The sequence below is a fragment of the Triticum urartu genome, chromosome 4A (genome assembly GCF_056163025.1).
Source record: "Triticum urartu cultivar PI428250 chromosome 4A, HENAU_Tu73, whole genome shotgun sequence".
Lineage (NCBI taxonomy): Eukaryota > Viridiplantae > Streptophyta > Magnoliopsida > Poales > Poaceae > Triticum > Triticum urartu.
The window spans coordinates 9,984,284-9,997,049 of record NC_141876.1 but is presented as its reverse complement, the minus strand read 5'-3'; the positions used below and the strand labels follow the sequence as shown (position 1 = coordinate 9,997,049).

General features: G+C 50.0%; 2 protein-coding genes and 2 pseudogenes across 2 annotated transcripts; all 4 read left to right on the top strand.

Moving 5' to 3' along the window:
* The first annotated feature begins 2 nt into the window (after positions 1–2).
* LOC125554490 (uncharacterized) lies at positions 3–4,209 on the top strand (annotated as a pseudogene).
* A 318-nt stretch (positions 4,210–4,527) lies between these two features.
* Positions 4,528–6,377, top strand: LOC125554491 (UDP-glycosyltransferase 73C6-like). Its single transcript, XM_048718034.2, has one exon. It carries the CDS (start codon positions 4,704–4,706, stop codon positions 6,375–6,377), a length of 1,674 nt encoding a protein of 557 aa, XP_048573991.2. The 5' UTR covers positions 4,528–4,703.
* A 3,742-nt stretch (positions 6,378–10,119) lies between these two features.
* On the top strand, positions 10,120–12,212 carry LOC147974387 (uncharacterized). Its single transcript, XM_087520027.1, has 3 exons — positions 10,120–10,281; positions 10,363–10,771; positions 12,112–12,212. The coding sequence occupies exons 1-3, from the start codon at positions 10,120–10,122 to the stop codon at positions 12,210–12,212; spliced, it is 672 nt and encodes a 223-aa protein (XP_087376153.1).
* Positions 10,186–10,324, top strand: LOC125555134 (small nucleolar RNA Z247; annotated as a pseudogene).
* Positions 12,213–12,766: the final 554 nt, after the last annotated feature.

Sequence of the window (12,766 nt, the reverse complement as noted above, 5' to 3'; positions counted from 1 at the left end):
GGATGGGCTCGGCGGCCGATGTTTCCCCTTCACCGCTGAGGCGTAGCGGGCGTCACTACATCGGGACTGATGGTTCAGCAGACACAGACGAGGACTCTATGGTGAAGGCCATGCATAGGACGGCGGTTCGCAACCTTGACTTCGAAGGTACCTCTTCTCGCAAATCTTTTATGTCTTTTGATAAATCCAAAGTTTCTTCAAATATTACTAGACTTGGAGTGTCACTAGGCCGTAATGAGAAAGAGGTAGATTTTTCGGTTAAGGCTCTTAAACAAGTGGAGTTCGACCGGCTTACGGTTGCTCCTAGATTGTCAAGTTTTGTTGACCCTCTCGTGTCAGATGAGGAAGATGAGGATGCTGATGCCAATCACGAAGGCAAGCTTCTCTCTCATTTGGTTAAAGACACGAGTGAAATAGACCTTGACGATACTGTACGCGACACTACGCTTTGTGAGCTAGTCGCATCGGTGCGCAAGAGTAAGTCTAACTCAGCAAAGAAAAGAGGGCGCTCTTCTAAGAAAGCGAAGGTCTCTAAACAAAAAATTGGTTCAGCATGAGAGGCATGTTTTGGAATAGCAGAGGTCTGGGTGACTTGGCTAAACACAAACACATTGCCGATTGCGTAAAGGATCATGCGTTGGACTTTGTAGCTATCACCGAGTCGGGCAAACGTGATTTTCCAACACGTACTCTCGACCACTTTTCAAGTGGTTTGGACTACGAATGGCACGTACTGCCGCCGACCGGGAGGTCCGGTGGAATATTGCTAGGTATTAACTCTACTTACTTGCAACTATTGTCCACGTCAAAGGGGGATTATCATATTAAATTCCACCTTCGAAACAAGTCCGACAACTTCCTGTGGAGTTTGGTGGCTGTATATGGCGCCGCTCAAGAGGAGTTTAAGTTTGCATTTCTAAAAGAACTTGTTAATACCTGTCGAGACAATCCTCACCCCATGTTAATTGGGGGGGATTTTAATATCCTTCGATATGAGCAGGAAAAAAATGACCGGTTTGACACTAGGTGGCCTTTCCTCTTTAATGCTGTTATTGACAGCCTGGATCTGAGGGAGATCACGATGTCTGGCCGTCAGTATACCTGGGCCAATAACCGATCAGTTCCAACATTTGAAAAACTTGACCGAGTGCTAGTTACCACCGACTGGGAATATAAATACCCCCTAGCATCGGTTCGGGCTCTAGAACGTATTGAGGCCTTATCGGATCACGCTCCTTTGCTAACCGATTTTGGACAACCAATCCCACGTTCTAACCGTCACCAGTTTAAATTTGAACTGGGTTGGCTCACTACAGAGGGATTTCATGACCTTGTTAAGAAAGTGTGGGCGCGTCAACCTCATGGTAACACACCCATTCAACGATGGAACAATCAAATTCGCGCCTTGCGCCGATTCCTTCGTGGATGGGCCAAGCATACTGCTGGCATTTACAAAAAAGAAAAACTGCGACTATCTACCTTAATCGATTCCCTTGATAAAATAGCGGAGGTCAGGCCTCTGACTGCTGTTGAGATTGAGCAAAAAAGCAATCTAAATGAGCATATTGCCCGCCTATTACGCGAGGAAGAGATTAAATGGTACCAACATTGCAAGGCGGATTCGCTTGTGCAAGGTGATGATAATACGAAATACTTTCAAATGCTTGCCAATGGCAGACATAGAAAGAAACGCATATTCTCCCTTGACCAGGAGGAAGGCCGGATTGAGGGGGACGCACCACTTAGAACTTTCATTACTAAGTATTACAAGGAGCTTTTTGGACCTTCAGCTGAAACAAATTTTCAGTTGGATGAATCTGTTACTCATGACATCCCTCAAGTTACGGAAGCGGAAAATGGATTCCTAACCTCCCCATTCTCTGAGGAGGAAATTCGAACCGCTGTGTTCCAAATGGAACACAACAAAGCTCCGGGCCCGGATGGCTTTCCCGCAGAGTTCTATCAATGTTTTTGGGACGTGATTAAGGCAGACTTGGTTCCGCTGTTTCACCAACTGCACACCGAAGACCTTGATATTTCTCGTTTAAACTTTGGGGAAATTATCCTATTGCCCAAGATTAAGGAGGCTAATCGTATTCAAAAATATCGACCGATTTGCCTTCTGAATGTAAGTTTTAAAATCTTTACGAAGGTCGCTACTAATCGGTTGAACGGGGTGGCTGACCATGTCGTAAAGCCCACTCAAACAGCATTTATGCAAGGCCGCAACATATTAGATGGAGTGGTCGTCCTGCACAAAACTGTACATGAGCTTCATCGGAAAAAGTTGAATGGTGTCATTCTTAAAATAGATTTTGAAAAAGCCTATGATAAAGTTAAGTGGCCCTTTCTGTTGCAAACTTTGCGCATGAAGGGGTTTTCACCAAAATGGTGTCGTTGGGTAGAGAGCTTTGTTTCTGGAGGCAATGTGGCCATAAAAGTTAATGATGACGTTGGCAACTATTTTCAGACAAGGAAGGGGCTTTGCCAAGGGGACCCCGCCTCTCCTATTTTGTTTAATATTGTGGCCGACATGCTAGCTACCCTTGTTGAGCGGGCTAAGCTGGACGGTCAAATCAGTGGTGTCATTCCACACTTGGTAGAAGATGGACTATCTATTCTACAATATGCGGATGACACTATCCTTTTCTTGGATCACGATCTAGACAAGGCAAGAAATCTCAAGTTGCTCTTATGTGCTTTTGAGGAACTTTCTGGTCTCAAAATCAATTTTCATAAGAGCGAACTCTTTTACTTTGGTGATGCTGCAGAATCAGCACCTGAGTATGCTGAGATTTTTGGATGTCAGCTCGGGCAGTTTCCGATGCGATATCTGGGTATTCCTATACACTATCGGCGTTTAACTATCGCTGAGTGGAAGTATGTGGAAGAGAGACTTGAGAAACATCTAACCAGCTGGAAGGCCAAACTCTTGTATTACGGGGGACGTTTGATCTTGATCAATTCTGTCCTAAGCAACATGGTTCTATATATGTTGTCATTCTTCCACCTACCGAAAGGGGTTCTCCAGCGACTAGACTACTTTAGATCCAGATTTTTTTGGCATTGCGATAATGAATCCAAGAAATATCGACTGGCTAGCTGGAGCGTATTATGCAGACCTAAGAGTCAAGGGGGGCTGGGAATTCAAGACCTTGAGATAAAAAATATTGCTCTTCTCAGCAAGTGGGTTTACAAATTACTCTCTGAGAATGGGGTATGGCAGGAAATCATACGCAACAAGTATGTGGGATCTAATGCCATTTCTCAAGTTCATTGGAAACCCGGGGATTCGCATTTTTGGAGTGGCGTGATGAAGGCCAAGGAATTCTTTTTCCAATTCAGGACCTTCTCGGTTAGGGATGGTTCTCAGGTTCGATTCTGAGAAGACACCTGGCTAGGGAACAACCCACTAATGGTGCAATATCCGAGCTTGTACAGGATTGTCAGACATAAATTTGTCACGATCAAACAAGTTTTAGGACAACAAAACCCTGATATTTCTTTCCGTAGGGACCTTCTTGGCCCTCGCCTGGCAGCATGGAATGAATTACTCACTCGTCTGGAGGACATTCAACTGTCAGGTGAGCCGGACGTCTTTCGATGGAACTTGCATCAGAATGGCAAATTTTCTGTCAAATCCATGTATGATGCAATGGTTCATTGTGATGTTCCAGTTGATAACAGGAAATTGTGGAAGCTCAAAATTCCTCTAAGAGTGAAGATTTTCCTCTGGTTTTTACATAGAGGAGTCATTCTAACTAGAGATAATCTGGCACGACGAAACTGGCATGGTTCTAAGACATGTGTCTTTTGCCAACATGACGAGACTATTAGACACTTATTATTCGAGTGCAAATTTTCTCGGGCAGTTTGGGCCATAGTTCAGGTAGCTTCTAATTTATACCCACCACGTAGTGCATGGAATATGTTCGGCAACTGGTTGCGGGGTATTGATAAACAATTTTCTGCACATATTCTCGTGGGAGCGGCAGCCTTATGCTGGGCACTGTGGCTTACCAGGAATGATGTGATCTTCAATAACAAATGTGTCTCATCTCCTATGCAGGTTATTCATGTTTGTACACGATGGCTCCGTACTTGGTCTATCCTGCAGAGGCCGGAAGACAGGGACCTTTTTATGATGGCGTCTACACGGCTGGAGCGTTCGGCCAGGGAGGTTTTCTACCCCCATGGATGGCGGTGTGATCTACGGATAGGATCTACCGCACCTTAGCCTCGACATGATTTATTTGCTACGCTTTGTACCGAATTATTTTTTAATTCTTAGGGCACTTTTGACTTTTTGGCTGTGTGCATCTACCTATGCAGAGGCCGGGCTTTCTTTTAATGCGATTGTATCACCTCGATATATCTATTCAATGAAAAGTCCTTTATCGAAAAATATAAAATATATTAAACTGATAAGAAGAGATGGTGCGACACATCTTTGTTCTTCTTCTCTTGGTCTAACAGCCGGCAATCTAGTTCAAAAAAAAAAAACAGCCGGCAATCGTGTGCCTGTTGTAGTTTTCTCTGTTTTCATCCGGCCTTGGTACCATCGCTGTTTGCCTGGGCTGGACACTGGACAAGCATGCCATCCAAAGGCAAGACCTGGCCAGTCTTAAACATTTTAGGGCCATATAACAGCAGGGAACACATACACTTGTCATGCCCGGTAGCTCAAGTCAGAATCACATAGTATGTCTGCCGCCGCCGCCTGCAGGTATATGTACCTGTGGCAACCCAACCCCAAACCCGGCCATCTTCTACCACGACGGGCCAGCACCACACCGCCATTCCAACGCCCACGGCACACCGCCGTTGCCTCGCCGTCGCGCTCTAGGAGTAGTAGGATGGCCTGCTGGAGAGCAAACTCCGACGACGTGGTGGCCACGACGACGGCGCACTTCGTGTTCGTCCCGCTGATGCACCACGGCCACCTGATCCCGGCGGTGGACGCGGCGCTGCAGCTGGCCGCCCACGGCGCGCTCGCCAGCGTCGTCGTCACGCCGACCTATGCCGCGCGCCTCCGCCCCGCGGTCGAGTCGTCGGGCCTGCCGGTGCGGCTCGTGGAGCTCCCGCTTGACCTCGCCGGCACGGACGACGTCGACCGGATCCCGCTGGACCAGGAGGCCGCCTACCTCCTAGCCACGTCGCGCCTTCGCGGGCCGCTGGAGCGCCACCTCCGCGTGCATGCGCCGCCTGTCACGTGCGTCGTGTCCGACATCTGCCATCCGTGGACTACCGGCCTCGCCTCAAGCCTCGGCGTCCCGCGGCTCAGCTTCCTCGGCATGTCCGCCTACTGCCTCCTCTGCCTGCAGACGGAGCACCACGCGGCGGCCATGCACAACGCCTACGCCGCAGCGGACCCATACTGGCATCTCATGCCCGAGGAGCCGGTCGAGGTGAAGCTGCCCACCGCGCCCCCCGGGTTCATGCGGCTGCCAGCGTCTGAGAAGCTGGCGTACGAGAAGCTGGCATATGCCGTTGAGCGGGCGTGCGTCGACGTCGACGGCGTCCTCCTCAACACCTTCCTCGAGCTGGAGCCGGGGACGGTCGTGGACAGCGGGGAGGTCAGGAGCGTCAACGTGTGGGCCGTCGGTCCGGTGTCGCTGTTCCACCAGCACGAGCACCAGCACGTAGCGGCGCTGGCGGCAAGAGGGAACGCGCCCGCCGTCGACGCTGACGAGTGCCTCCAGTGGCTTGACGGCAAGGAGCCGTCCTCCGTCCTCTACGTCAGCTTCGGGAGCAGCGTCTTGCACGGGCGCCCCGAGCAGGTCATGGAGACCGGGCTCGGCCTCGAGGCGTCGGGGCACCCGTTCATTTGGGTGGTATCACCGGAGAACGCCGGGCAGGACCAGGACGAGGAAGTCCGCGGATTCCTCGAGGACCTGGAGGGCCGGTTGTCCGGCCGCGGGCTGCTGATCAAGGGCTGGGCACCGCAACAACTGATCTTGTCCCACGCGTCGGTGGGCGGCATCATGACGCACTGCGGGTGGAACTCGATGATGGAGGCGGTCGCGGTCGGGCTCCCGGTGGTGACATGGCCACACATGGCCCACCAGTTCTTGAACGAAATGTTGTCTGTGCAGTCGATGGGGACCGGCGTGAGCGTCGGGGTGGAGTGGTTGAAGGAGGAGGACGGGGAGGTGGCGGTGGTGGAGCGAGGGGCGGTGGAGAAGGCGGTGAGGAGCATCATGGGCGGAGGAGACGAGGCGGTGGAGAGGCGGACGAGGGCGGCGGCGCTCGCGACGAAGGCGAGAGAGGCCGTCCGGGAGGGCGGATCGGCATTCATCAACCTGCGCCGTTTGGTCAGGCGTTACCAAGCAGTGATGCCGCAGGATACATCAACATCACCTCAAATACGATACTAGGGTTTATCAAATTTTTGTCACCCCTGTTTAAGCTTTTGCACTTGGATTGAATAAAGAGTTTAAGTTTGGTCTAAACAAATGCCCCTATAGATTATGTTTAAACCTTGCATTACTGATGACTCTGAACAAAATCAGCAGACACCACACCACATGTTGCCATTAAGACTGGAACATGCAAGACAGCCAGAGCTGCCCAACAACCATCACCTTCCTCCTCATGTGTCCTTTTTTTTGAGAGAAGATTGCCCCTCTAAAAATAAAAATAAGAAAGCACCCAGCCCAACACATCTAATCCCGGCAACACAACACCAAACAAGGATATGTCAACAAAAGGGGGAAATGTGAATCCAACGACTGAACAAAAAGCACATTTAACAAGGCCAAGCAATGAACAAATTAAGGCACCGACCGACGCATAACAGTTAGTAGCTAGCAGCAGCTAGTTTACCGCAACCAAACGTGCTGGAGTACATAGAGTATGTCACAGCACACAGCAGGAAGCAGCAGATATATATGGTCTCACTTCACAGCTGATAGCATCACACACGCACTAGCGAGCCGTGGCCACGGAGGGAGGCGGGAAGACTCACTAATCCTCAGACATAGACTCATACTCTGAATACTCTCTATCTGAAGACTTAGACTCATACTCTGGATCTGAAGTGGGCGGCATGTTCAAATCCCGCGCGAGCTCCACGTCCAACTCGGAGCTGAAGTGCACGAGGTCCATCTGTAGCACGCCATCCACGTTGCCGGTTCCCTCATGGGTGATATCGTCGCGGAAGTACTTGCCGTCATCTGGATACACCATCTTCCTTGCGCGAATCTCGTCATAGTAGCAACGCCCTATTAACAAAATAAAACCCGGCAGTGATTATTATTCAGCAAGATGATGATAATAAGAGGGTGTTTGTTTTCAGGGACTTAGAGAGTGTTTGTTTTCAGGGACTTATTGATGTAGGGACTTAAATAAGTCCTTATAAGTCTCATCTAAACCAAACATGAGGGACTTATAAAGACTTAAAGTGGGCATTTGGGACTTATGAAATAAGACTCTCAAGGAGGGACTTATAGGGATTATAGAGACTTATAAGTCCCTTAAAAAGTCCTACCTGTTTGGTTCCTGAGACTTAATATGGACTAAAAAAACCATATTACAACTAATTCAGATTTACGATGAATGGTACGTGCATGCAAGCATGATGAGAAGCAGATTGCCGTGTCCCAAACTACTAATCAAATGCTGTCACTTGCTAATCAGCCGTGCTGCGGCAGAAAAGTAGAGGACTTACCCACGTTTGCAGAGGGTAGAGGGCAGCAGAATTCTGTCCTTCGCTTACGTGAGGGCCAGGACCATAACTCGGCGTAAAATAGGGTCCTCGAAACATTCTCATCAGAAGTTGCCATGAAGTTCACGTGGTGGCACGTATCAGTGCAGCGGTGCCAGCCGTGCTCTATTTGTTCCACACCAAATATAAAATCAAGTTCATACTTTGGTCCCTACAGCAAGCAAGAAATTAAGAAGCAAAGAGTGTTTGTTGGTCAAATCAAGGTAAAGCGAATATCTGTACGTAAGTAGCAGCTAGTGATTGCAAACGGAGGAAGTTCAATGCCTACCCAAAAATGTTGGTCCGTGTAATCCTTGAGCAACTGAGCAATCTTTGAACGCAACCAGCTCCTCTCTTCCTCATACTCTCCTCAAGGCCTCTGCACAAAGTTCAGGAGCAGGAGCAGGAGCTTGCACGGTGCCACTAGTTTGAGACCTGGATTCTTTGAACTTGTCGCAAATAGCCGAGATACAGATTCTGATGTCATCGAAGCAAACCACACCACCACTAGTTTGTGCCTTGGTTATATGTGAGAGCAGCTCTCTTCGGCCATCGGGCTCGAGCAGCAGCATCTGGTGAAATTCACTGAGCTGAAGGGGTGTTGGGTGTCTGGCAGCCATGGCCGCCTCGTGGAAGGGGTTCTTTTCAGACCTCTTTGTTGCTGATGATAACATGTCAACAAGGACGACACATTTTAAACTGCAGAGCTTCTCCAGAGCACAAGTAATTGAGGATTGGGGGTCGGCGAACAAGGCAAGGTTTGCAAGCCCCTCAAGGGAACGAACAACTAGGCCGAGCAGAGATAGGGGGTCCATAACGTCATTGTACTCATTGAACATCATGCGGTCAGAAGATGAGAGAACAGAGCCACATGTGTCATGGAGTTAAGGATGATGTTGGAGAGAGGGTCACAGGGCCCATAGTAGTGGCCTGCCATGAGGATGCTTCGCATGAGCGAGCCCGAGGGTGCGGGCAGCAATTTGAGCGCCTGGACGTACAAGTTGTGAATCATGCCATGGAGGTACATCTTGAGAGAGCGCAGGTAATCGCAGGCGTCGCCGCCACACGAGGTCTTGAGAATGTGTTTCTGGCCATTTGCTATCCTCAGGCAATGTAGTAGCTTGGTATGCAGTCCGGAGTGCAGAGACGAGATGGCGGTCCCGTCCCAGCGGAAGGCGGTGGAGGTGATCCTGGCGTCAGCTGTACTAGAGACAGGGGGCTTTGTTTTGGACCAGATAGCGTCGTCGCCGTGGTCGAGGTTCTGACGGACATGGACAACCAGCCCGTCATTGGTGTGGGTGATGTTGCCAACACACATCGGGGTCATCATCACATGCAATACAAGGTGGATTGCTCGGACATCCTCGGCCGTGAGAGGGGTGGCTGAAAATAGCTTCTTCTTCACAAGGTCGAGGTCGGCATGTTTGAGCCGGTTTGCCATGACCCGAGCCAAGGTGGCGGACGAATCATCACCTGCTGAGGTGGCCGCCCACTTGAGGGCGGCCCGCGTCCTGTCGGACTCATGGTCCAGCGCCTCCGGCTCGGCATGGTGGAGATCGTGCTGGACAAGCTGTTAGAATAGAGTTTGTAGAGATAGTTGTTTAAACTTATTATGTTCCTATCTCTTCTTCTGTTCTGTTCTTCCTCTCCAAGTTATATCTCCCTCTCTCGATGTATTCTGGAAGTATCCTAATGATATTCCAAACCTTGTAAGCCACGGCAATCCTTCCATAAATATACATGCGGCCCGAGCAAAGGGTTTAACGCTTCCTATCAAATCTTACATGGTCATCAGAGCCCTTCCTCTCGTACGTATAGCTTTCCTGAAAGATCGATCTAGTTGATCGAGAGAGAAACCTGAAACCTAACCAGAGAGAGGCATCGAGAGAAATCATGTCAGGCACCAACGCCAGCACCGCTGCTTCCACCATCGCCGCCACCAATACCGTCCTGATCGGTTCCACCATGAGTACCATGTCCACCCAATCCACACCATCCACCTATGCATCTTCCTCCTCCCACATCAGCGTCTCCTCTCTCGGGTCTCCTCCATCTGAGAAGCTCACGAGGACGAACTTCCTCCTCTGGAAGGCCATCGTGCTACCCCAAATAAAGGGAGCACAGATGGAGCACTTCCTGGACGCCGCAAGCCCGGCGCCCCTCCTACCATCACCATCACCAAAGATGGGAAAGAGGGGCAAGTCTTCAACTACGCCCGGTCGATCTGGTTCGCCTAGCAGCAACAGGTACAAGGATACCTTATGGGGTCTCTGTCACGTGAGATTCTTGCGCAGGTCGCTACTCTTCAGACGTCGGCCGAGGTGTGGAGTGCCATCCACGCCTCCTTCACTGCCCAGACGCAAGCATAGATCGTCAACACCTGCATCGCCCTCGCCAATCTGCACAAAGGGAACATGGGCATGCCGGAGTATCTGGCAAAGATCAAGGCCTTCGCCGATGAGATCGCCTGCACCGGTGATCCCCTCTCTGAAGGAGAGCTAACCTCCTATGTGCTCAAAGGGCTGGACATCGAATATAACCCGGTGATCTCAGCCCTGGCTGCACATATCGAGCCGGTGACCGTCTAGGAGCTTTACAACCAATTGCTAAGCTTTGAAGTTCGCATGAATCTACTACAAGGTAACAATCTCCGCCAGTCATCAGTTAACTCTGTCACACGTGGTCGTGGCACTGGAGGCCGAGGCCGTGGTCACCGCGGTCACCAGGGGCGCGGGCGCGGCAACAACAACAACAACGGGCGTGGGCGCGCCAACAACTCTGGCCCACGCCCCTCCGGCGCCTCCTACTCCAACACCAGGCCGCGTTGCCAGCTCTGCAAAAAGTCAGGGCATGAGGTGAAAGACTGTTGGCACCGCTACGGTGAAGATTACGTGCCCGAAGAGCGCCACGTAGCTGCAGCCATCAGGGAGCAAGAAGAAGCTGGAGACACCATCTGGTATGCTGATTCTGGAGCAACAGATCATGTCACCAGCAAGTTGGAGAAGCTTGCAAATCGAGAAAGATACTATGGCAATGATCAGATAAACACCGCCACAAGTGAAGGAGGTATGGACATATGTCACATTGGTCAATCCTCTATTAATTTCCCTAATGTTAAACGTGATCTTCTTCTAAAGAATGTCCTTCATGTTCCACAAGCCAACAAAAACCTTGCTTCCATGTCTCATTTGTCCGCTGATAATAACATCTTCTTTGAAACTCATCCCAAGTATTTTTTTCATTAAGGATCGGGCAACGAGGGAGCTCCTCCATCATGATAGATGCGTCGGTGGTCTATATCCTATCACATTAAGAGCTTTTAGCCGCAAGCGTCATCACCAAGTCTACTCCATCGTCAAGCCGTCGTTAGAGAGGTGGCATCAAAGATTAGGTCATCCTTCATTAAAAATAGTTGATCAAGTAGTGAATAAAGGCAATCTTCAATTGTCTAGTCGTGAGAATAAAGAGTCTGTTTGTGATGCTTGTCAATGTGCCAAGAGTCACCAACTCCCCTATCCTAGATCAAATAGTGTGTCTCATGCTCCGTTGGAACTGATATTCAGTGATGTATGGGGTCATGCCAGAGATTCCTTTGGAAGAAAGAAATATTATGTTAGCTTCATTGATGATTATAGTAAGTTTACATGGATATACTTACTTAAGTTCAAATCCGAAGTTTTCTCTGTCTTCCAAGAATTCCAAAAACTTGTTGAGCGTCAATTTAACAAGAAAATCATTACAGTCCAGAGTGACTGGGGAGGAGAGTATGAGAAACTCAACTCCTTCTTTCGAAGCATAGGCATTGAGCATCATGTTTCATGTCCCCATGCACACCAAGGTTCTGCCGAACGCAAACACCGTCACATCGTTGAAGTTGGTCTTTCCCTTCTTGCTCATGCATCTATGCCTCTGAAATATTGAGATGAAGCTTTCATTGCCGCCACTTATCTTATCAATCGTTTGCCTAGTAAGGTCATTGGAAACACAACTCCCTTAGAACGATTGTTTCATCAAAAACCAGATTATAATTCCCTCAAAGTTTTTGGATGTGCATGCTATCCGAATCTTCGTCCATATAATCGCCACAAACTAGAGTTTCGGTCCACTCAATCTGTCTTCCTTGGCTATAGCAATCTTCACAAGGGCTACAAGTGTCTAGAAGTTTCAACTGGACGCATCTACATCTCTCGGGATGTGATTTTTGATGAAACTATTTTCCCTTTTGCCAAACTTCATCCAAATGCGGGAGCCCTTCTTCGAGCTGAAATCTCTCTTCTCTCGGATCCTTTGCCACGTACTGATCACCGGGGGAGAATTAATAGAACATGATCATGTGTCTAGTCCAGAAGAAAATTCAGAAACTAATGGAAAAAATGCAGCTTTTGGCTATGGTTTTACGTGTGCAGAAGAGGACGAGAACCGCGCTGGATCCGATGCAGATTTGGTGCAGAACTGCGGTTCCAGAGAAGGCACGCGATCCCAGGATGATAGCCACGCGCGATCCTAGGCTGACAGCCCTGTCGCTCGGCGCGTAGCGGCGTTCCCCGCGTCTCCTGAGGCGCCAAGTGGTGGGACCAGTCCACCTGCTGAGTCCGTGGCCGACCGAGGTCCAGGTGTGGACCCAGACGGCGCGAGGCGCAGCCCGTCCGCACGCGCTGCATGGGAGCCGGCGTGCTCTGGGGCCGGCAGCCCGACCAAGGTGGACCCAGCCAATAGTGCCATGCGGAGCTCTCCCGCTGAGGCGTGTGGTACGAGGCGGATCTCGCCGGATCCCGCGCCCACCTTGGATCTGGAGCCCTGCGGCGCGGCAGTCCAGGCTGATTCGGCTGGATCTTCTGCGGCCGGTTCTGGTGATGTAGAAACTGCAACAACTGCTACACGTGTGTCACCGGAAATTCCTCAGCGCCATATCAGGTCAAAATCTGGATTATTCAAGCCTAAGGAATATAAGGATGGTGCAGTAAGGTATGATCCTCGCAAGTATGCTTTCCTCACTAGTTCAGGTGAACCTACTCATTTAGCCGAAGCTCTTGCTCACAAAGATTGGAAAGGGGCTATGGA

Coding starts and splice junctions, on each gene's coding strand:
- LOC125554491 (XM_048718034.2), top strand. CDS start 4,704: ATGTCTGCCGCCGCCGCCTGCAGGTATATGTACCTGTGGCAACCCAAC.
- LOC147974387 (XM_087520027.1), top strand. CDS start 10,120: ATGGGCATGCCGGAGTATCTGGCAAAGATCAAGGCCTTCGCCGATGAG. Junction 10,282..10,362: donor TGGCTGCACATATCGAGCCG/GTGACCGTCTAG, acceptor AATCTCCGCCAG/TCATCAGTTAACTCTGTCAC. Junction 10,772..12,111: donor CACCGCCACAAGTGAAGGAG/GTATGGACATAT, acceptor TTACGTGTGCAG/AAGAGGACGAGAACCGCGCT.